Source organism: Orcinus orca, chromosome 1 (genome assembly GCF_937001465.1).
Source record: "Orcinus orca chromosome 1, mOrcOrc1.1, whole genome shotgun sequence".
In the NCBI taxonomy this organism is placed as follows: Eukaryota; Metazoa; Chordata; class Mammalia; order Artiodactyla; family Delphinidae; genus Orcinus; species Orcinus orca.
Genome location: NC_064559.1, coordinates 199844888 through 199869195, shown reverse-complemented (window position 1 = coordinate 199869195; position 24308 = coordinate 199844888). Strand labels below are relative to the sequence as shown.

Here is a 24308-nt window from a genome sequence, read left to right as displayed (position 1 = left end):
TACATTCCTGGCCTTGGGTTTCCTGTCCTCGCATCCTCGCAGCCCCACACCCCTGTCCCAGCACTGGGCCCCCAGTGCTGACTCTGGTTCCCCCTAGGTGGGAATTCTCTCTCAGACTACAAGCAGGTGCTGGGGCCCCAGCAGCTGTACTACGATGTGGAGCGGCATCCGGGGGAACGGAAGATCAGCTTCTACGTGGAGGGGCTCACCTTTCCCGACGCTGATTTCTTGGGGCTGGTCTCTCTCAGCGTCAGCCTGGTGGACACCAAGGTGTGTATGGCGCTGGGGGCCGTGATAGGGGATGAGGGGCTTCAGGGACCAGCGTAGAGGCTCCGGGACTGGGAGGCTGGGGGCTGCGGCGTCTTGAAGCCTGATGGGGCTCCCTGCAGGGCCCACTGAGTCCTCATTTTCCCCCCAGACCCTGCCTGAGGTGCCCTACTTCACAGACACCGTGACCTTCCGCATGGCCCCCTGGATCATGACCCCCAACACCCAGTGCCCCCTGGAGGTGTATGTGTGCAGGTGAGGCCTCGTCCCTCCTGCAGCTCTCCCACCGTCTCTGGACTCATAGAGATAGGAACAGAATACCGTACCAGGCTTGGCCCTGCACTCATACTGGGCAGATTCATTGCAGGCACCCACGGACACAAGCTGGGAACAGGATAGCAGCAGGCTGGCTTGGGCCTGTCAGCCCCACCTGCTCTGAGCAGCTAAGGCCCTGGCTGAGGTCAATGACTCAAGTCCAGCACACCTGCCCTACCGTGTCCTGCAGGTAGCAGCCCCAGAACATCTAGGATTTATTCCAGGCAGTGGGGCCAGGCCCCGTTCAGACTGCTGGCAGCTGCAGGAGACCGAGCCTTGCTCAGATGTGGGTGTACTCCTGGGCCTGCAGAGAACTCGGGACCCAAACTCCAAGCTCCTCTGTGAGCCCTGGCCCAACCCGGGTCCCTGGTCCTTCTGCCATCTCTCAGAATCCTTGTCAGGCCCCTTGATGGGCAGGTGAGCCTGGATTGGCAAGGCTACTCCGGGCCTCTGCATCAGAGGTCGGACCACTGGAAAGGGCCATAGATGACTTGGAACATAAGTCAAAAGGCCAGGAAGGGTGTGGCCAAACAGGTTTGCTCTGCTGAGCTGGGCCCAGGTGTTCAGAAGGGCACTCTTTCTTTCTGTTTGCTCACTAACACCACCCTGACTCCTTTGTTTAGGCCAGTTGTGAGAAACAGGAGGAGATGGGGCTACCTGCCCCCTCACTACCACCTTAACCAGTGAGATTCAGTCCCCAGTCACCTTCTCCAGGACTTATGGTGCCCTGCCTTCGGGCTCCACAGCCCCGGGCCTGTCCCTCCCCTTGCACCTGTCACCTGATGTGATCTGGGGACATTATTTGTCTCTGTCATTAGCCCATGAATCTCTCTAGTGCAGAGACTGGGTTCGAACCCCTGTGCCCAGGGTCCACACGGGGCCTAGCACAGACCGCACCAAGGCCACCCCATCTATCCCCTGCCCCCCGGCCCTGAGGCCAAGGCCACAGTCAGCAGTCATTATTTCGCTCCCTTCTCCCTGTGTTTTGCAGTGTCTTAGACTCCCATGGCTCAAATGAGAAGTTTCTGAAAGACATATCTGACCTGGCGTTGAAAGCCAACTGCAAGCTGATCGTCTGCCCTTGGACTGAGAATCGGAATGACCGCTGGATCCAGGTGGGTGCGGGAGCGATCCCGGGAGAGGAGGGCAGCCCGGGAGGCCTGAACCCCGTCCTTTACACTGGCTTTGGGAAAGCTGGCCTGCGCAGGCTCCTACTGGCCTCTGTTTCCCTAGAGAAGCCAGGCCGGCCTGGGTGCCAGGACTTAGGGTGGGGGGCATGCAGTCTGGGGGAACGCCCCCCCCTCCCCGCCACTGCCTGCGTCGCCCCAGTGTCTCCCGCTTCCCTCCAAGTGCTCTGGTCCCAGGCAGAGTCCTCCTCTGGCTGCGGTCCTGAGAGCCCTCACTCCACCTCTGTTCCCTGGCCCCTGCACCCTCCAGGTCTTGGGGAAGATCCACTGTCCTGCCCTGCCCCGCCCCGGGCCTGCAGGGATTAACCCATTCTTAATACTATACTGAGGCAGTCCCTGTGGTCTTTTTCTCTCCCCTCCCAGGACGAGATGGAGTTTGGCTACATCGAGGCGCCTCACAAATCCTTCCCAGTGGTCTTTGACTCCCCCCGAGACAGAGGCCTGAAGTATTTCCCTTATAAGAGGATCCTGGTATGCGGCAAAGGGCAGAGTGGGGAAACCGTGGGTGGCTCCTCCTATAGGATTCTCCAGTCATTCTTGCCTGGTCCTAGTCCTTTAGGGGCTACAAAAGGACACAGGTGGTGGGTTCTGGCAAATGGGGAGTTAGTGGGAGGTTTGGGAGGAATATGTAAATGAAATGCAAATCTCATGCAAATCACCCCTGTTCTGGGAGGAACAGGCCAGCAAAGTCCTCCTTGGGGTCCTTCCTTTCCCCCAAGGGGGAGTGAACAAAGGAGTCAGCTCTGGGGAAACCAAACTGCCTTTTGAGGGCAACACACCCTTAGTGAGCCCTCATGGCTCTTGCTTTTGTGAGCCAGGTCCTCTCTTCAGGTAACGAATGTTTTCTGAACGCCTACTGTGTGCCAGGCACAATGCTGCTTCTACATGTCGCCCTTCGCTGGAGGGCGACAGGAGCCACTCCAGCAGCCATGTCCTGAGTTCCAGGCCCTCCCTCCTAGCTTTACACAGTTGCTCATTTAATCCACGTGGATTCCTATGGATAAGTATGGATATCGATACTCCTGTGGATATTATTATTCCCTCTTTACTGAGGCTCAGAGAGGTTAAGCAACTTACCCAAGGCCACACAGCTAGTTAGCAGTGGCACCAAAACCAGAGGGGCTGCCTCCACGGCCCCTGAACTTTACCGCTAGGCTAACCTGCCTTTTGAGGTGGGTCCGGGTCCCAGAACTCATGTCTCTGCCTGTTTACTGGCCCCTGTCCCCCACCTCCAGGACAATGCCAGGGTCTGGTGGGGGGTATGATGGGGAAGGTCCAGGAACTCATGGGCACACAGAGCAGGGACATTTACCCCAGACTGGAGGGATCAGGGAAGAGTCCCTGGGGAGGTGACAGTGAGCTCTGTGGGGTGAGTCTGCATCAACAAAGGGCCTGACCCCAAGCCCTGGGCTTGACCTGGCCAGCGCCTTTTCCACTGTTCTCTGCTCTGTCTTTATCATTTCCTTCCTTCTACTTTCTTTAGGTTTAATTTGCTGTTCTTTTCCTAGCTGGAAACGGAAGCTAAGATTTTTCAACCCTTTCTCTTCTTAATATATGTGTTTAGAGCTGCGGCAATTCCCTAGAAGTGCAGCCTTACCGGCATCCCCTCAAGTTTTAACGTGCTGTGTGGTTTCTACCTTTCACTTCAAAATACTGTGTAACCTCCCCTTTGATTTCTTCTTTGACCCGTGGGTTCTTTAGAAGCATGTTGCCTCCTTTCCAAACAGTCAGGGATTTTCTAGTTATTGTTCTGTTATTGGCTTCGGCTTTAACAGCACAAGGCTCAGGGCACCGGGAGGATGTGTGAAAAGTGAATAGTGGTTGTTTTTCAGGGAGTGGGATTCCCCCAGGAGCACCCCTCGCTCCCCTGCCCCAAGAGCTGTCTCTTCCTTTTCTAACTGATGGTTAGAGCTCTCGATGGTTTTCCCCTAGGGTCCCGACTTTGGATATGTCATCCGGGAAACGCAGTTCGCTGGTGTTTCTGGCCTCGACTCCTTCGGCAACCTGGACATCAGCCCTCCAGTCACAGTGGGGGGCAAGGAGTACCCGCTGGGCCGAATCCTCATTGGTAGCAGCTTCCCCAAGTGAGAAACCAGGGCAGGAGGGTGGTGGAGGTCACGGGAGGGCCCGGGGGACCCAAGGCAGCAGCCACTCTCCAACACCCCCTGCCTCCACCGCGAACACAATTCTCCAGTCTGCAAAGTGGTCTTAAGTTCCTGCATGGAATCCTGGAATAGAGTCCTAGGATCACAGGTCACAGGAAAGATCACAGAATCTTAGGAAAAAACAAACTATTGGCCCACGGTCTTTTGCCCTGCCTAGTATTTTATGAGCATAATTCGTCACGAACATTAAATATACATGTATCAGGAGGCTTCATATAAAAAGCCAGATTTCTGACTTCTTTTGAAACATCAGAAGAGCGGGGAGGTCACGTGTCATCCAGGGCAGAAGCAGGAGTTGGATCCGTTGACCTCTCCAGTGAGGAAATCGAAATAGCTGTTGTCCTGGCAACAGCTAGAAAGGGTGCAGCCGTCACCACAAGGCTGCAGGTCAGGATACCAGGGTGACAGAGGTAACTTGACAGGTCCTACCCTGGACAGCTGTCATCTAGGAGGAAACAAGGTATTTAGGGTTTAGGGCTCAGACAGATGACAGCATCTGCTAAATCTCCCTGGTGGGTCCCCACCCAGCCTGTGGGCAGTCGAAGAATGGGGTGTGTAGCACAGGGATCCTAGTGCGATCCCCTGCTTCCTGCCTAAAGATTAAGCCCACCCCAGGCCCTGGAGGTTGCCTTCCGGTTTGTGTGGGGTTGACATGGAGCCCAGGCGTGCCCCAGCTTGCGTCCCCAAGCCCTGGCTATCTGGTCTTGGGCCCAGAGCAGCCAGGCAGTCCTGGGAAGTTTACCCAGGCTCATGTGGTGACCTTGGTGGCCTCATGGCTCTGGATCAGGTGAGATGAGGCTTCCTGGCACCAACCCCAGGCATGAAGCCGGGTGCCCAGGCTGGGTACCCGGGGCTGAGGTTGGCCAGGACAAGAGGAGTGCACTCACCTTGCTGCTGACTCATGTGCAGAACTACTCTGGGGCTGGATCCTGCCCACAGCTCTGGGGGCAGAAGGGCCTTGGGACCGCTGGGCAGTCATTCTGTGCTTCCAGGAGGGATCTGGGAGGAACGAGCACAGACTTTGATGTCTAACGGATTTGGGTTCGAGTCCTGCCTCTGCCACTTATTGGCCACATGATTTGGGGTACATCATCTAACTAGTGCCGACCACAGGGCCTGGAACATAGTAGGTGCTTGATTAATTCATTTAGAAATATTTATTGCATGCCTACCATGTGCCAGGCACTGATGAAGGTACTAGGGATACATCAGGTGACAAAGATACATTATTAAATGGGCAAATTATTTTATACGTCATCCCTCAGTGTCCTCCTCAGTGAAATGGGCTTATAAAAAAATCCCTGTCCTAGCTATATAATAGCCGTTACTGGGGATAAAGGATTCACATTAACCAACTTCCGAATGCTTGGGTATTATTTAGCTGGACCCCTGGCAGTGGATGTGCCTTGAAGTAGGTTGGAACTCAATGGATAAAAGTTATTGATCACCTACATGCCATGAACATGGTGCTTTACCCAGGTTACCTCCATTAATTCTTACAACAGCCCTATGAGGTTGAGATGACTATTATCCCCATTTTACAGATGAGGAAGTTGAGGCTTAGATAAATGAAGTGAATGCACTAATTCATGCATTCATTTATCAATTCAATAACTATTTATTGAGACTTCCTGTATGCCAGGTTTGGGGCCCCGTGCTGGGGATAAAAGAAATGTTCTGGAAAATCCCAGGCTCAGAGCAAGGACCCCGGATGGGAACGTGTGGGGGGTCTCTAGCAGAGCTGGGCCTCACTCCATCGGCTATTGTGTTGAAAACCAGGAACAAAGCTCTTGGTAGACAGATGGAACCCTGAGGCTCAGGGAGGGGCAGCTACTGCCTAGGACCACACAGCAAGTTAGGGGAATAGACAGAATTCAGATCTCCTCCTTGGACCCCAAATTAAAATTTAACATCCAGGCTGCTGTCCTGTGTTCCTGTCTTGGCTTCTGACCTTAGCAGTGAACAAAACAACCTACATACATCCTAGCAGAGAGAAACAGACAATAAGCAAACATAATAAATAAGTAAATCATCTAGTATGTTAGGTAAAAGAAGTGTTGGTGAGAGGCTGACATTTCCCTGAAGGAGATGAGACAGTTAAAGATGTGGCTAATTGGGAGGAAGATGTGCAAGGGAGTAGAAACAACTAGTGCAAAGGCTCTGACGCAGGAGTGTGCTGGAGACATTAGAGGAACAGCAAGGAGGCCAGTGGGTCAGGAGCAGAGGGAACGAGGGGGTGTGGGGGGATGAGGTCAGAGAGCTTGGTCCGGCAGAGTTCAGATCATGACATGGACCTGTCATTTTTACGTACATAATAGGGTTATCATGGGGATTAAATAAGACACCCAGTGTGAGGAGCCTCAGGCAGGCACACAGCAGGTGCTCAGCAAATGCCCCCTCTGTTCTCTACTATCTTGGGTTCTCCAAGCTCTGCTCCCCGCATTTAAAACGATCTTGGAACAATTCTGCCTCCTGGTGGCAGCTTTGATGTGACTCAGAGACCAGGTCTGATGCTTCTCAAGGCTGGAGTCATCTGGTCCATTCCCCTGCCTCCAGGCAGAGGGCTGCAGAGTCCCAAGGAGGGACTTAAAATAACAGAAACTAAAATATTAAATATTAAAATATTATATTAAAATAAACAGAAATACAAGAAAAATATTTTCCACATTCCCACCCCCTGAATCAAATCAGTGTTGCCTTGTGTCACTGCTTGTTGGGTCTCCCTTCTAGTTTTGTTGTTATATAGACTGTGGACTCTTACACAGCTGTTCAAAAGCCTTAATATCATTCACAAATATTTTTGAGCAGCTCTTCTATAAGAGGTGCTGGGGATACAGCAGTGAACCTAGAGAAAAATCCCAGCCCTCCTGGAGCTTACATTCTAGTGGGCTGCCAGGCAATAAACAAGATATCAAGTATGCCAGATAGTACCAAATGCTGTAGAGAAGAATAAAGCTGGGAAAGGAGTTGAGGGGTGGTTGTTATTTCCAAAGTCCACATAGAGAAAGAGGTGACATTTGAGTTAAACCTGAAGAAAGTGAGGGACATGGGGAGTGGGCAACAATTCCCACACTTTGGGTAACACTGGGCTAAGCAGGATGTGGGGTGGCTTGCCAGCTCCCAGTCATGTTTTGAACAAAAAGTTTGGTGCCTTGGGTAAAGAGTCAACCTCTCTGAGTCCCAGGAATTGAGATGAGGGTCTTCAGTTCCCTTTGGCGGATGGAGGGCTCTCATTTGACTCTCTTCTGCAAGAAGGGGTGGCAGGACCTTTCTGACCTTGGGGAGGATGCTTTAAGGTGAGGGAGGGACAGACTCTCTTGGGCGATACTCAGGATGGACAGCGAGTTCCTGGGAGCACCTGGGCGCTGGGGCCAGGAAGCAGGGACCAAAGAAGATCCATTCAGAGGGTTGACAGGGCAGGGAGGGGCTCAGGAAGTGCCTGCAGGGAACCAGCACACAACACGCACGAGGTGACCCTGCTCTTTCCCTCCCTGGCCAGGTCTGGTGGGCGGCGAATGGCCAAGGTGGTGCGCGACTTCCTGAAGGCCCAGCAGGTGCAGGCGCCCGTGGAGCTCTACTCTGACTGGCTCTGGGTGGGCCACGTGGACGAGTTCCTGAGCTTCGTGCCCACCTCCGACCAAAAGGTACATCCCCTCTCCTCCTGCCTGAGCTACCTCTGCCCCTCCCTATCCTGATGGGTCAGGATAGGGCAAAGGCACCTGAAACTAGCTCACCACCTCGGTCCATAGAGAGCTTGGAGTCAGGGTACCCTCTGGGCCAGGTGGTGTTAATCGGGGGGGCTTCCTGGAGGAGGTCAGAGCCCAGAAGGGAACTCGTTCGCTCACTTCTCATACACTCATTCTCACACTTACTGGGTGTTTGTTCTGATCCAGACCTCTCAGTCAAGACCCAGGACTGACACTGGTAATAATTGGAAACATTTACTGAGCACCTGTGAGATGTATGTGTTTTAATGCATTTAATCCTCTAGCAACCCCATGAGGTGGGTACTATTATCATTTCCCCCATTTTATAAATAAGGAAAACGAGGCTCAGAAGGGCAATTAACTAGTAGGGTAAAATTCAGACCAAGACGGTGGGCTCTGGACCAGCAACGTTAACCACTCAGCACCTTGCAGAGGCGATCAGGGAGGGTACAGCACGCAGGGAGCACGCAGCCTGGGAGGGGAGGCCTCCTAGTGACCAGTGGTTGAGTTCCCTGGTGTACAAAGTGGGGAAGGGCTTCCAGGAAAAGAGAAGGTTATGGACAAAGGCCTGCAGGTGTGAACCCGCTTGGAGGATTCGGGCAGGTGCAGACAGTCCTTTGTGGCTGGTGGGAGGGATTGAGGGGGGTTGCCATGTGCAGTCTGGCCTCTGAACTCAGGCCCCTCCTGAGTTTGGGGTTTCCTGCATGGGGGGAGAACCTGTCCACTGAGCTGCTCTCCCATCCTCTGTGCCAGGGCTTCCGGCTGCTCCTGGCCAGCCCCAGCGCTTGCCTCAACCTGTTCCAAGAGAAGAAGGAGGAGGGCTACGGGGAGGCGGCCCAGTTTGACGGTGAGTGCCAGTGAGCCCATCACCCTGCCAGACCGTGCCCTCTCGTTGCCAGCCCTGGGCACCATTGATGCCTGACATGGCTGTGCTCTGCTTACAGCCATTTGTCTGCCAGCTCTCAGCTCAGAGTCCATCACTGATTTTCCCAACACCTTCATATGGGAGCAAAGGATGAGGACTCTCCCTTTCTTGGGCCAGGGATGGAAGCCTGGGTGGCCTCCTCCATACACTGGGTTGTTCCTGGCCACACCCCAGGGGAAGAAAGGAACAGGAAGCCATGAGCCTTCCCACGTGCCTGTCCGTACATACACTTTCATGCTCTTGCCCAATCAGATCGTTCACCCCCTTCTCCTTATCCCTTTTCATGGAGGAGAAAACTGAGGCTCAGAGAGGGGAAGCGGCTTGCCCAGGGCTAAGAAGCAGGAAGCAGCAGGGCCAGGGGCTCAAGAGAGGGAGGGGTGAGAAGCCAGGAGGGTGGTCGGGGCCCCTCTGTGGACCTTCCTTGGGGAATCGACAGACCCTCCAAGGGCCTGGTTGGCCCCCTTGAGCACCTCCCCCTTCCCCACCGGGGATCGCGGTGTTCTCACCTGCGGAATGGCGCATTGGAAGGGATGTGGCATAGCCTTCAGCAAAGATAGACCTGGATTCAGATCCTGGTCTTGCCACTTGCTGGCTATGAGATCAAAGATGTGTTCTGAACCTCTCAGTGCCTCCATTTCCTCTTCTCTGAATGCAGGGTGGTAACTAACCTGACCTAGCATTGTTTTAGAGATCAATAATAAACATAATAGGAGGCCCAGAGCATAGTGGGTGTTCAATAACGGTAGCTCTTCTGTTATTATTAGGCTCTGAGCTCAGGCGTCCCTTCCCAAGGAGTTTATAATCCATCACCAGGACTTACTTGCAGCCAGAGCTTGGTCCCATCAGGGTTTCCAGTCTCTGGCTTTCTCAGTCCTTGCTTCAGACCCTGGCGCTGAGGTGGGAGAAAAATCCTGGCCCGGATTTTCAAGCCCAGGCTTGAGGTGGCCCCAGGCAGTATTCCCTGAGCCGGCTGTGGTCTTCTTTCTCTTGCAGGGTTAAATTACCAGGTGAAGAGAAGCATTAATGAGATACTGGAAGACAGAATTCTCAGGAGTGACAACCTGTATGCACAGGTGAGGGGGGTGGAGGGTGAAGCAGCCCCAGGAACTGCCGGGGTGGGGGCGAGGGGTTCAGCCCTGGGCCTCTGACTCTCCTGGGGGCTGCTGAGACCTGTGGGCTGGGTAGGGCCCCTGCTCTTGGGAAACCCACAGTCTGATGGAAGAGACACAGCCGTGCCAGTCCAGTGGGAGACATCTTGCCCCCATTCTGGGGAAATGATGGGTTTCAGCGGAAGTAGAATTGAGTTCCCCAAGAAGTCTGGGGAGATGGGAGAGATGTGGTGGGGAAATGGGGCCCTGTAGGGGCGAGGGCTGGGGTGTGTGAGAATCAGGGTGACCTGGTGAGGAGATGGGGTGGAAGGAGGTCCCAGGAAGGGGCAGAGCTAATGCCTGCCACGTGCCTGGTGTAGGCCTGGCATGGAGTCCTACTCAGTAGACGGGAGGAGGCCCCATGCTTCTCCCCAGTGGTGCCCGACGCTTTTCTCCTAAACAGCTGAGCTGGGCAGAAGCATAAGCCCGGCTCTGGTTGGGACAGTGTGTGGTGACGGCAAGCACTTTTGCAACCAGAAGCTGCCTGGATCCAAACCCCAGGTCCACTACTTCCTAGCTCTGTGCCCTTGGGCAGGTCACTTGAGCCTCAGTTTCCCCATCTGCGGTAGCAATGGCACAAAGCTGTTATGAGGATCAAACAAGCTAAAGGGTGCACAGGGCCCGACACGTAGCAGGTGCTCAGAAACGTTGGATACTTCCTGGCTCCCTGGGTACCTGTGCCCCTCCTCCCACCCTCAGAGATGCATTGACTGGAACCGGGAGGTGCTGAAGCAGGAACTGGGCCTGACTGAGCGGGACATCATGGACATCCCCCAGCTCTTTTACCTGAAGGACTCCCAAGCAGAAGCCTTCTTCCCCAACATGGTGAGAGCGTGGAGGGAGGACGGGTCATTTCCATCCTTGGTGCCTGGCGGGGTCCTGCTGGGCGGTCAGTTGGGGGTCCAGAGGAGAAACCGTCCCTATCCAGGGGCAGACTGGCAAGGAGGCTGGGACGGGCCCTGCGGACCTCGCCAGTGTTTGCTTTTTGGGGCAGATATAGAAAATCTCCATCGGTAGTTCCCAACCAGGGTGATTTCTCCTCCCCCCACCCCCGCCCCGGGTACTTTGATTGCCACACGAGGAGGGTGCTACTGGCATCTAGTGGGTGGAGGCCACGGATGCTGTTAAACATCCTACAGTGCACAGGGCAGCCCCACAACTAAGGCCTTTCCCCCCCTCAAAATGGAAAACGGAAGCGTGGTTTGGTTCCAATGTTTCAAGCTTTCGCTTCTGGGTCTCAGCTGCCTGTTCTGCTCCCCGGGCTGGCACCCCACTGTCTGCTCCCCAGAGGGTCCTGAGTTGGGCAGGGGTGGCAGGTGGCAGCTGCCACCCTGGCTGTCGTTAACTCAGGCACCTGACAAGCAGATGAGCAGGTGTGATCTCACCAATGCGGCCCCTGGGAGGGGTCTGAGCGAGGCTATTGGCACAGCCCTGCCCATAGCGCCCAGTAACCCCTTGGGAAAGGATGTCGGGGCATTGGCAGCAGTGAGGGGTGGTTCCCTAGGATGGGAGACCCTCCCTCTTCAGCCTGGGGCCTTTACTCGAATCCCTGTCATTGGACCAGCCAGTGAATCCTGGGGTCCTGACTGGAGGCCAGTGTGTAGGGTCTGGCTTCCCCACCAGGGTCGCATTCACTCCTGACCCCTCGCTGTGAGGCCCCTGCAGAGACCTCGCAGGCAGGGCTTCACAACCTTGGTTCTACCGATATTTGGGGCTAAAGAGTCTTTTGCTCTGGGGGTTGTCCTGTGTATCGTAGGATGGTTGCAAAATGCCCTGGAGGCAAGATCGCCCTGGTTGAGAACCACTGCTCTAGGGTAGTGCGGTCAGAACTTTCTCAGGTGATGGAAATGTTCTACATCTGTGCAATATGACGTGGCTGCCGCCACATGTGGCTTCAAATGTGGCCAGTGTGACTGAGGAACGGAAGTTTTACTTTCATTTTAACGTCAGCAGCCACATGTGGTGGATGGCTACCGTATCAGACAGTGAAGCTCTAAGGGGTGACCTGCCTCTGGTTCTGACTGAGCGTGGGGGAAGGCCCATGACCGTGGTCAGCCCTGGGCTGTGGCCTTGCCCTCCCCTACTGGGAGCCCCTCCCCAGCACACAGCCCTCCATGGGAATCTCCTAGCTTCAGACCAGGCCCAGCTAGAGGATCCCAGCATGTTCTCACTGGAGAGCCCTTAGGGAACACTCAGTTAACCCTCATTTGTCAGAAGGGGAAAGAGGCCCTCGGAGGAGAGTGGTTGACTTGCCTGAGGTCTCCAGCGAGCAAATGGACCGACCTCCAGTCTCCTGAGTCCTCGTCTAGGAGGAGGCAAAGCCAGGCCGGCAATGGTCCTGAATACCGCTCTCTGTTCCTCTCCCTGCCCTTTGTCCCTCTGTGTGCCCCCACTCCCACCATGTTCTGGCCCATTAGTGGGAAACCAAGCAGGTCAGGGCCAAGGCCACGTGACTGACCCCCACAGGACCCTCCAGCTCCATGTTGGTCCCAGCCGTGGACGGCCCTGCGGGGCAGACTTGAGGGTGAGGGGCTGGGGTGTGGAGAGTGTAAGGGCAGCCCACCCAACACTGAGATGACCCAGTGAGTCAGAGTGTCCCCTCTGAACACCAAGGACAGCTCCTCTGGCCATCCACTGGGCCAGAAGTTACCTCTAAGAAGCCTCCATACCCTGCACTGGGCAGACTTCCCTTCCGTGGTGTTAGGGCCCCCTGCCAGGTCCCCCAGCCAGGGAAGCAGAAGTGTCATTGGAGATAAACCCAGGTGCCCCCAAGGACTCCCAGCCCCTTGCCCCAACTCCTTAGCACCCCAGGCAGCCACAGTGCTACACCCTGGCAGAGTAGAAAGAGCACGAGTTTTGGCATGAGTCAGACCTGAGTCAAATTTCAGTCTCCCTGTTCTCTGGCTGTGTGGCCTTAATTATATTACTTAACAGGTCCAAGCTATGGCCTCGGAGGGAGGCTGTGAGGTTTACGGATGCGATATCTGGCACGTAGAATATGCTCAATAAACGGTAACAATTATCAGGGCTTCCAGGAACGGTTGAGCTTGGTGTGTACTGCACAAATAAATGCACCACACCTGTGACATTCACACCGTGGACCTTGTAGATGGATACATTTGCTGTACAAGTTTTTGGCAGATAACGGTAAAATCTTGTTCTAACAAAGTCATTATAATTTACTTTTCTGATAGGTGGAGGAAAGTGTTGGAGGAAGGGGTGACTTTTATTTATATGAAGTTACCATGTATGTTACTGGCAGCCCTGCCTGTTATTAATCCTCTCTTCCAACTACGGATCTATGTCTTTTCTGCTTCCATAGACCTTAGTTCTTGAGCGAGTGCCAGCCTTAGTGGCCCGGAGATGCTGGCAAAGATGGCACAGGCCCTGGGGATGGGTCCGCCAGAGCCAGCACCCAGAAGGGGCCGCAGGTGTAGAGCATCCCCAGCTAACCAGGTCTCTTTCTTGCCTTGTCTCTTCTACAGGTGAACATGGTGGTCTTAGGCAAGTACCTGGGCATCCCCAAACCCTACGGGCCCATAATCAACGGCTGCTGCTGCCTGGAGGAGAAGGTGCGGTTCCTTTTGGAGCCTCTGGGCCTCTGCTGTACCTTCATCGATGACTACTTGTCCTACCACGAGCTGTGTGGCGAGATCCACTGTGGCACCAACGTGCGCCGGAAGCCGTTTCCCTTCAAGTGGTGGCACGTGGTGCCCTGAGCCTGCTCCCCACACGCCATCCTCTCTCCCCACCTGCCAGGGAATTCCGCCAGGATAAGGAACCTCCACCTGGCCTCCATCCTCTTGGGGGAGCCTTGGACGCTTCCCCCTGTGTGCCCGCAAGTGTGCTGGTCACCGTGGGTACCAGGATACAGGGATGGACACCGCACATCCTCACCTCTGGCGTGGCCTACAGGGCCTGGGGCCTGGGGTGAGAGCCCTGGGTCTAGGCCACCGGTGGCTCTTGTAAGACCAGGAAGGGGGATTTGGGCCCCCTTTTTCCTTTTCTGGCTATCTTCTCCTTCAGGGGGCCCCCAGGCTGTGATCTCCTAGCACTCCTCAGCCATATTTATGTAGGCGAATAAGGGCAGGAAAACTCAGCATCTGATGGCCTGTTCCTTTTTTTTTTTAAACATCTTTATTAGAGTATAATTGCTTTACTGTTTTAAGAAGAAAAAGCAACAACTCCCCTTTAATACCTGACTCCCTCCTCAGAAGGGTGCCTGTTACCTGTTTGGAAAGCCTTTAATTACGCATGCTGGCTGCTTCCGGCTCACAAACGCTGAGAGGCCAAGGTGAGGCCCGAGGAGGGTGCACGGAGGAAGGCTGGGCAGGAGGCGAGGAGGCCAGGACAGCAGAGGAGCTGAGGCACGGGGATAAAACCTGGGACCTGGCCTCTGTGCCCTAGGCCTCCCAGGCTTTAAGTTTTGGACTCTGGATGTGATGGGGTCTGGCTGTTCCAGATGCAGCAAGGAGAGGGGGCTTAGAGGTTAGAAGCGGGTGGGGGGTCATTAGGTTATCTTTGAGGGTGGGGTTTAATTTCCTTTAATAGTCTTTCATTATTCCCCTTCGTTCTGCCGGCAGTGGGAGGGAAGGCTCGCCCAGTCTCTCTCAGCAACTCAGAGACCCTGCATGTAGCTTGGGTTTCACCTGTGAGTAAAGCCCTGTGGCAGGCCTGTGTCCCCTCCCACAGAAGGCAAGGCAGAGCTGCCACGGGAATTTAATAGCCTGGGCCCAGGTGAGGTCACCGGGACGTGCACAGGCAAGCTGGCTTGGCCGGTGCAGGGCGAGAGGTGGCCCCTGCCCCAGACAAGCGTGGGCAGGAGGGAACCGGCCGGCCTTCCTCTCCCACAGCCTCTGGGCCTCTACCTTCTGGGTTTTCTCCCTGGCTCTCGGTGAGATTTAGATTGAACCATCTGCCCTTAAACTCTTTTAGCTGTGGAACACTTAGCCATCAGAGGCTACCACGGAGACCCAGCATGTGAAACAGATGAAAACGGAACTGCTCTGGTTTAAGGTGGCGGGGGTGGTGTACGAGGATCCTCCCCTTCCCGAAGGTTCTGGGGAACCCCGTGTGCAAGCCCCTGGTCTAGCCTGTGCACTTTCTGCTCATAACCATGATGCCCCTTAGACTGAGCCAAGAGGAGAAGGGATCTCTTCGGCCGCCAAGGGTGTGCAGCTGGGGTTCCCCAGGGAAGGCGCTGCGGGTGGGAGGGGAGTGGCATTGAGTGCGGGGAGCTCTGGAATTGCCGCTGGGCTGTTTGGGGGGCGGTTTGCTGATGTTCCCTCCGAGAATGTTCCAGGTGACTGGTCACCTCCTTTCTGATTAATAAAAATGTCAACATGCATTTCTTCAAATGGCTGCCTCCTTAGCTTCTGTTCGTTGGGCCGTGGGGAGGAGGGGAGGGAAGCGGGGGGAGAGGTGCTCTCAGTGCCACCCACAATGCTACCAGCTCCCTGGCTCAACTTTCACTGGCCATGGGCAGCTCCTACCCAGCTGGGAGAGCCCCCAGGGCCAGTGCCAGGCAGGCAGGCGGACGCAGCAGGATGGCTGGCACACGCCCATTGCCGTGAGGCTGCCTGCCCTGCTGAGATGGCTATGGGGGAGGGTTGGTCCTATCTCTTCATCCCTCTCCCTTCCCTGGTCTATCTCCTCCATCTCTCAGAGGGCAGGCAGGCTGGGCCCTATTGGCAGAGTGGGAGAGTCCCCAGCAGGACTGGTGCCCAGGGCCAATATAATGCCCTTGAATTCCTGCCTCTAAAGCTACTAAGCTACCCAGCCTCAGTGGTCTGATTTCAGGGACCCGAAATTATCACCCCTCTCATCCTACACACTTGGTGCTGCCTCAGATGGCTCCCCTGACACTCACTCACTCACTCATTCATTTTATTTTAGATTTGTTGTGGACTAAGAGGCAAAAAGTTGCTGCCCATCAGTCATGGACACTTTAGTCTGAATGAACCACCAATCTCTTTCTAAAAGCTGGCATGTAGTAACTGGAGAGAAGTGAAAGCATGAGTCTACTTCCAAAGGGAGATCCAGGGCTCTGAGCTGGAGGCTATCCTGTCGCCATCACAGTGGGCCAGTGCCCAGAGAAATGCCCCTGCTTCTGTATCTGTTCCCCAGCTGTGCCCACAAACAGGCTATGGAGCCTGCCTGAGGCTTCCTCCTGAACTCTGACTCTTACCTACAGCTGAGTCAGCCCCCGAGCCGTTTTACAGCCAAAAAAGTGAAGCGGTCCCTGGACCCAGCAGCCCAGCAGCTCTCCTTGAGAAGAACATCGTTACCAGAACCTGGGATATAGGGGTACCAGTCTTAGAGTCTTGCTGAGATCCTTGAATTGGTGTGAATGCGCTAGCCGGGGACTCTGGGGGAGCAGATATTGGTCCTCACCCTGCCTCAGATTGTCAGCGTCACCGGGGAGGAGGGAGGAAACCTCTATTCAGCACCTTCTGAGCCTTGCTGGACAGGGTGTGTCCCACCATTATCTCTGCCAGGGCTGGTGAGTAGCCACATTTTCTACGGATGCGGACACCAAGGCTGCAAGAGAGGGGACGTAACCCCCAAGGCCACACAGCCAGTGCCTGGTGGCGCCTGGGTCCAGACCTGAGACTCCTCTCCCCAGAGCCCTCGCGCTTTCTGTTTCAGGGGGCCGAATGCCCCTCTGGGCTCAGTTTCCCCACCTAACAAGTGAGCCTTCCTACTCTGACATTCTAAGCTCCTGGCCAGAGAGGGCTTTCACCCTTATCACTAACTCCTTCCAGAGGCTTTAGGCATCTAACAATAATAACAATAACAACAACAACCATAATAAAAGAATACTGAGCTCCACACTAGAGCTCTACCCACGTTTTCCCCTTTAACCCTCATAACAACCATTTTTCAGATGCCAAAAGTGAGGCACAGAGCAATTAAGTGACTTGCCCCTGGTCACCCAGTCAGGATGTAATTGAGGCAGGGCTGAAATTCAGTCCTGCCTGCAAAATCCATGCTCTTAAGAAAAAAGTTGGTGTTCCTCAAAGTGCCTCAAAATGCTATAGGGGTGCTTGTAAAAAAAAAAAAAAAAAAAAAGACTCCAGACACCAGGCTGCTTATCAAATTGGAGGCCAGGCCTGGGAATCTGCATTTTCATCAGTTCCTCCATCAGGATAGAGAAACTCCCCACTAAAGCAATGATCTCTGAAAATGCAGAAAAAGGGGTGAAGAGGCTGAGTGTGGAAAGCAAGGAAGGTCCCCTGATCCATACCCTGCACCTCTGCACACCCCCCAGGGTCCTGGTGCCTCGGCGAGGTACTTACTTGCTCCCCTTAAAGTCAGAAATTAACTCTCTCTGCGCCTGGGCAGGAGCAACAGGTTCATATGCAAATATTGGGTTTCTTCCAGCCAATCCTGAGCTCTTGGCTCCGGGAAGGGGCTGGGCTTCCAGGACTGGAGCCAATGAATTAGCATCTTGGGCTGGAAGGGAAAGGCCAAGGGCTTTTATTTATTTATTTATTAACATTTTTATTGGAGTATAATTGCTTTACAATGGTGTGTTAGTTTCCGCTTTATAACAAAGGCTTTTAAACCACATGCCAGGGGTTTTGTGGCCCAAGCCCAGCCCAAGGCTAGCCTGTCTCTGCAGAGGATCGTGCGAGTGTCTCTGGAGCATCCCACCAGTGCCGTGTGTGTGGCTGGCGTGGAGACCCTCGTGGACATTTATGGGTAAGAGCCAGAAGCCTGGGGGTTTGCAGGCCCCCGGTGCTGACCTCTTGGGCTCTCCCTGCGAGCTGTGTGGGGCTTCCTCAAGGCTCAGGCCTGACTTGGCTGCCCTCTCCTGAGCCTTGGCCTTGGCACAGCTGTCAATCATGGAAGCTTGGGTCCTCGTCTTTCTCAGCCAGGCTTCTTAAAGAACCCCCGCTAGCGGGTGTTAAGTGTGGGAGACTGAATGGGGGTAGAGAGGCTTCTACTCACTAGATGCTGGTAGCACACACCGACTTATGACAACCAAAAACATCTCCGGACGTTGCCAAGTGTGCCCTGGAGGGAACATCACAGCCTGCTGAGAACCAGTGTCTCAGACTAAGACTTTAAAAATTGGAGTGAACTTAGAAGCAGAGATGGGGTTGGTCCCAGGGCATTAGATGACAGGGGGTGAGGAGCTGGTCATGGGAGGGAACCAAGTCTGGAGCAAGCCCTCCAAGCTAGTAGGAGGAGCTAAAGCCCAGTTGAGGGTGGGTGGGCAGTGAGGAGTGGGAAGGGGATTCAGCTGATCCTGAAACAGGTGGCAGCCACAGAGGGGTGATGAGGGAGGAGGTGTGCCTGTGCCGGCTGGCACCGCCACCTCCTCCAGGGCTGTGTGCCCACGGCTGCCTCATGCTCTGGCTTCCTCATGCCCATGGGGCAGACGTGTCTCTAGTTTGACCTGCCCCAGGAAGCCCGGGGGGCTGGTTCCTTCCCTGCAGACCTTCCTAGAGGATGGAGGAAGGATTTGGGCCATGAGAGGCAAAGGCAGCAGTATCTCGGGGTGTTGTGGATAGATGGGCCACTTTGGGGTTTGCAAAGGAGCTGTGGGTGGGACAGTCACAGGGTGGGGGGTGGAGCATCTGGCACCCTCACACGGGGGACCCTCGGGCCTCCAATGACCAGACCACATTGGGGATGGGGGAGAGCTCCTAGTTTGTTCTTTCACACATTCATCAAGTATTTCAAGTATTTGGGGGGGGTCTATTGCGTGCCAGGCATGGGGACACAATGGTGAGCAAGCAGGCGTGGTCCCTGCCCTCTGAGAACCCTGTCCTGCAGTTCTAGCAGAGGCTGGACCGCCTTGCAGGGGTGCTGTGGAAAGGATTCCTGTCTTGCAAGGGGAACGGGACTGGACTAATTCTAAAGTCCCTTCCGGCTCGGAGATACAGTGATTTAGGAATCCTTGGTGCTCAGACTGTGGGCCAACAAGAGAGAGGGCACTGGGCGTGGTGGCTCAGTCCTGGCTCTGCGATCTAGCAGCTGTCTGACCTTGGGAAAGTCACTTAGTCTCTCAAGTCGCTCTTTCTTTGTCTATAGAATGAAGGTCATCATAATATCAGCAATGATACTTAGAGGCTGCTCCATGCCAGTCACTGCCCTAAAGGCCTAACATATGTTAACTGAGGCCCACAGCCATTCTGTGAGATGGGTACTGTCTTCATCCCCATTGCAGAGATGAGGAAAGTGAGGCACAGAGAGGCTAAGTCACTTGCCCCATGTCACACAACCAGTGAGGAGAGGCAGAGCCAGGATGCAGCCCGAGCACTTTGGCCTTCACTTCAAAGGGCTGTTGGGACGATTGAATGAGATTGTGCGTGTAGTGCACGTAGGCGATGGCTGGCACGTGAACATTCGATTATGGTAACTGCTACCATTATAACCACCATCATCATCATTTTAAGTATCCTTCCTGGGTCTCTAGACAGCCTCAAGCATCCCCAAACCTGCCATCCGCAAGATGGCTGGGGAACAAACTCTGAGCCGTACTGGGAGAAGGCGGAAATGGGAAAAGAGAAATTAACACAGGCTGAGCAGTCAGGGCAGGCTTCCTGGAGAAAGGGCACCAACCAGAGCCTTGCAGGATGAGCAAGACCATTGGGGCTCTCTGATCACTAGTGGATTAAACCCTGTCTTCCTTCCTTCCACTGAGCTGGAGATGGCCCAGACTTGGTGAGGGTGTTTTGCTCTCCTGAATACAGATTCTTTTTTTATTGCGGTACACGGGCCTCTCACTGTTGTGGCCTCTCCCGTTGCGGAGCACAGGCTCCGGACGTGCAGGCTCAGCGGCCATGGCTCACGGGCCCAGCCGCTCCGCGGCATGTGGGATCTTCCCGGACCGGGGCACGAACCCGTGTCCCCTGCATCGGCAGGCGGACTCTCAACCACTGCGCCACCAGGGAAGCCCCTGAATAGGGATTCTTAGGGAGGAGGGTAAGGAAGGGTAATACACAGGTGTGCTGAGCCACGCATCGGATGTGCAGCCAGGGTTGAGAACCGCTGCCCTAGCTGGAAGGGCAGACAGCTCACCCCTTGCTCAGCAGAGGTGGTCTAATAGAAGGAAAAGGCTTGGGGCACTGGGGGCCAGGAACCCAGAGTTTTGGCCCTAGCTCTTTCACCCTTTGCTATGTCATCTTGAGTAATTTTCTGCTCCTTCCTGGGCCTCAGTTTCCCCATAGGTACTCTGAGGAGGTTGGCGTAGAAGAGCGGATTTCAAGCTCTGCTCATGGAGGCCTCTGAGCCTCCTCCCTGGTTTGACAAGGCATCTCCCCTTCTGTCTCTACCAGATTTTGTTTGCTGTAAAGCTCCAACCTGCCTGTGCAGAGAGCTGGGCTCTGGGAGGTGGACGCATCTTTAACTCTCTTAACTACTTGAACTTTGTAAAAAGTGTTTGTGTGACTGCCATTTTCCGGGGGCAGGAAGACGTGGAATTAAGGAGGGGCAGTGACTTCCTGAACTGTGTTCTGTTGGTGAGGCCAGTGCAGCCGGGGATCTGGGAGCCTCACTGAAGAGGGAGGGGCAGCTGGTACCCAGAGCCTGAGCTGTTGGGGCCTTGGTCTCCTCGGCTCCTATGGGCCAATTTGCTGGGGACCTTGGTGGTCAGCTTGTCAACTTTCCTGTTTTCAGCCACAAAGACCTTTGCTGTCAATTTCGTGGCTCTGAAATGTCTGATTTTGTTTTCCCAGAGGTGGAGGCCCTGAGCCCTTGAAGGGAGAGAGTGGGTTTCAGTTTGCAAGGGAGTGGGGACAGAACTGGCTGTGAGTCCTGGCTCTGTCACTCACCAGCTGTGTGACTTTGAGCAAGTCACCTGTCATCTCTGGGCCTCAGTTTTCTTATCTGTAAAGTGGGGGAAATAGTACTGACGTCCTATGACTAGGAGAGCCGTCTTCATCACCCTTGTCGCCACCATCATCCTCACCATTGAAGGGGTGGCACGACTCTAAAGGAAGACCTGACCTGTCTTGATTCCCAGGAGGGCGTGAGCTAGCATTGAGTCACTCCCACACTCCCGGGGGACCAGGGTGCACTGTTTCTGAGACAGTCCATCTTTAGCCATGGTCCTCAGACTTCACTGGGCATCAGTGTGGTTTAAAATGCAGGTTCCTGAGCTCTGACTGCAGAACTTATGGTTCTGGAATCTGCATTTTCAACAGCTAGATCTGAAGTTGACCGCTGTGAGGGTGACCAGCTGTCCCAGTTTGCCCAAGACTTTCTAGGTTTTGGCATGGAATGTCCTGCACCCCAGGAAATGCCTCAGTCCCTGGCAAACCAGAACTGTTGGTCATCCCATCATGTTTTCCCCACTGTGCACCAGCTCCTAGGCTGGCTGTACTACTGGATCAGTTGGGCCCTTGGGCTGGCTAGAAGGGCTCAGGGCTGGGGAGGGTCTTGGACTGTCCTACTCATTGGGAGAGGACGAGGTCCCCAGCCACAAGTGCCTCTAGGACTGGGCTGGGGACGCTGTCTAGAGCAGCATGCCGCACTTGGGGTGACCTGGCTGGAGGAAGAACTTCATGCTCGTGAGCCTCTGGCCGCTTTCCCTGTCCTCCAGGAAATGGGGAATCCAGATCCTCCTGTACCTGATGCAGCCTCTCCGCCTAGAAACCTCCCCTTTGATCTTCCTAGCACACGGCTGCAGGATTGAACATGAGTACGAGACTGGGAGTCTAGGGCCCTGTCTTCTAGTCTCTCCTCTTCTGGGCCTCAGTTTCCCCAGCAGTGAAGTGAGGGCATGGGTTCAGGTGCCTCCAAATTTTACTCATCCCCAGTGTTTACTCACACTCCTTTTGTCTTCTCATCACCCCACTTTATAGATGTAGACACTGAGGCACAGGGAGGCCAAGTCACTTCTTCAAGGTCACACAGCTAGTGAGTGGTGGGGCTGGGATTTGAACCCAGGCTTCCTGCCCCCAGAGTCCACAGGCTTAGCCACCTCGTCATGGTTCCACGGTGTTGCCTCTCCTAATCAGGAACCATCGCTGGCTTCCCATGACATAGGGGTGAAATGAAAATGAGCTCGTTGCAGCCTGAGTTTGCACTTGACCTCCTAAGGCTCTGCAGTGGAAACCCCTTCCCCTTAGATGTGTCTCCTCCTTGTCCTCGGCTTACCTGCCTTCCTCCGGGAAGCCTTCCCCAGACACCCCAGTACACCCTTTCAAGCTGCTCCCATCCACCCATTTCCTGTGCCCTAATTTACCCTAGTAACCCCTTCCCCAGTCCTGGGCCGGTGGTTTTCCAAAAGACTTGCCCATCTATTATCGTGCCTGAGCCTCCCAATGGCCTGTGAGGAGGGCCCAGTAGGTGTCATTACCCCACTTTACAGGTGAGGTAACAGGGCCCGGGGAGGCTAGGTGATCTGTTCAAGGTCGCCTGGCTCATGGGCCACCCAGCCCAGGCTAGAACCTGACTCTTGACCTTGGTCCTGGCTCTACAAAGCTCTCAGCTTCTTTGGGTCCCTCCTGGGCAGGGGCACTTCTATCTCCATCAGGGATCCCCTGGTGCCTCATACAAGCCCCAGGCCAGGGAGGTGCAGGGGAGCTGGGCTGAGATACCCCAAACCAGAGGCTGGGGCCTGGGAACTGGGTGGGCTTCTTACCAGGAGGACCACCCAAGGCACTCCGCTCTAGCTTGTGTTTGGGGGGAGGATGCTGGGGGCCCTTCGTACCCAGGTCTATCTCCATGAGGCTCTGTCTCTCTGTCTCTCCATATCTTTTCATGTCCCTTTGTCGCTGTCTCTGTGTCCCCATGTCTCTCTATCTAGATTCTCACACACCCAGGGCACAATAGGACAGAGCCCTGGAAATGACAGCTTCGGGAGTAGGGTTGCCAGATAAAATCCAGGATGCCTCGTTAAATTTGAAATCCAGATGAACAATGAATACTTTTTTAGTGCAAGTATGTCCCAGATATTTCATGGGACATACTTATACTAAAACAATTGTTTGTTGTTTATCTGAAATTCAAGTCCGACTGGGTGTTCCGTATTTTATTAAATCTGGCAGCCCTGCTTGGAAGGAGACACAGGTGTGTCAGCCCCTCCCACGTGGTGAGGATACCTGGCAGGGCCAAGCCCTGGAGTGGGACCCGCCTGGTGGAGTACAGTTAGGCTTCATGTATTTCTCTTTTTTTAAAGGAAAGGCGTGTCGAGAAGTGTCAGACTCACGCTGGCAGAGGAGTGAAGAGGGTGCTTTGGAGGAGGTCTGCTTTCTTCCCCGTGGAGGCAGGGAAGGGAAAGGGCCTGGGTAGTGGTTGTGGCCAGCTGTGCAAGCTTGGGGAAGCCTCTTGCCCCTCCTGAGTCTCAGTTTCCCCATGTTAAGTGGGAGTAATGATCCCCTCCTCCTGGGACTGTGCTGAGGATTGGATGAGCTGATATTCAGAACGTCTCAGGCAAGCCTGCCACGGTCAGTGTTCAGGGGATGGGAGCCCTGGGGGTTATGATTACTGTTGTTATTACTCTTGGGTAAGAATGTGGACTCAGGAGCCAGAGGCCTGGGTTTGGACCCCAGTCCTGCCACTAACTAGCTCCATGACCTTGGACAGTTTACTTTAACCTCAGTTTCCCACCTGTAAAATGGGAGACAATAATATTCGCTACCTCCTGGGGTTTTTGAGTGGATTACATGACATAAGGCACATAAAGAAAGTCAAATAGGGCTGGCACCTAGCAAGGGCTCAACCAAAGTCAGCTACTGTTATCTCCCAGCTGGATGTGTGTGCTGCTTCCTCCAGGAAGCCTTCCGGTTCCTCTGGCCCACAGTGGTCTCTCCCTACATGGGATCCCACTGACCCCTGACCCCATCACCCTGAATCCCATCTGGCTGCCCTGGGCAGTGCTGTCCGCAGCTCCCTAGCCAGACTGAAGGCTCGGGGGCAGTGGGTGTATCTTCTTCAGCCCAGCAGTGCCAGCACGCACAGTAGGCACCCCACAGACAATCAGAGGATGAAGAGACTGATTTCAAACAGGACTCCCAGACTAGCTGGAGTGGGGAAATGAGGTCCCAGGCCCACAGAACAGCATGGAATTTTTAACCCTACAATTAATGCCTGGAGAACTCACAAGGGAAATGTTAACGAGCACAGAACCTTAGAATGTGAGAATGTTTATCTGTGTGTGAGGTCCAGGCTTGACTTCCAGGAGCTTGCTGTGAGAAGCTGAGAGGCCTGGGGTAGTCAGGGAAGGCTTCCTGGAAGCAAGGGTTTGAGCCAGGGCTCAAGCATCTGAACAAGAGCTGCCCTCTAGCACTTCCCGTGGCTCCCTGTTCTTCCCAGGTCAGTACCTGAGGGAACAGAGATGTTTGAGGTCTACGGAACCCCCGGTGTGGACATCTCCATCTCTCCCGGAGTGGAGGGGGACCGGGAACATGCAGACACCGGGCGGTGGTGCTTTGATGCGGCGTTGCAGATCATCGTGGTCATGAACTCTCCCAGCAACGACCTCAACGACAGTCACGTAAGCAGGTCCCTTGGTCTGAGGGAGGGATGGGGAGGCAGTGATCTCACTCCACAAGGGCCCAGGGCCCTCTCTTTATCCAGAGTGCAGGGTAGCACAGTGGGTAAGTGCCTGGCCCTGGAGCCAGCCAGCTCTGCAACTT

General features: G+C 54.6%; 2 protein-coding genes across 2 annotated transcripts in view; both read left to right on the top strand.

Annotated features, from left to right (window-relative positions):
- PADI1 (peptidyl arginine deiminase 1) overlaps positions 1-15071 on the top strand; it is a 33805-nt gene extending 18734 nt beyond the window's left edge. Inside the window, exons 7-16 of the mRNA XM_004272455.3 lie at positions 98-270; positions 419-522; positions 1574-1697; positions 2133-2240; positions 3702-3853; positions 7434-7578; positions 8395-8488; positions 9560-9639; positions 10414-10539; positions 13200-15071. Of these exons, the coding sequence (XP_004272503.1) occupies positions 98-270; positions 419-522; positions 1574-1697; positions 2133-2240; positions 3702-3853; positions 7434-7578; positions 8395-8488; positions 9560-9639; positions 10414-10539; positions 13200-13433 (1340 nt within the window). The 3' untranslated portion in view covers positions 13434-15071. The remainder of the gene's footprint in view (positions 1-97; positions 271-418; positions 523-1573; positions 1698-2132; positions 2241-3701; positions 3854-7433; positions 7579-8394; positions 8489-9559; positions 9640-10413; positions 10540-13199) is intronic.
- A 1815-nt stretch (positions 15072-16886) lies between these two features.
- PADI3 (peptidyl arginine deiminase 3) overlaps positions 16887-24308 on the top strand; it is a 28969-nt gene continuing 21547 nt past the window's right edge. The window contains 3 exon segments of the mRNA XM_004272577.1: positions 16887-17004; positions 17310-17418; positions 23986-24166. Coding sequence (XP_004272625.1) covers positions 16887-17004; positions 17310-17418; positions 23986-24166 — 408 coding nt within the window.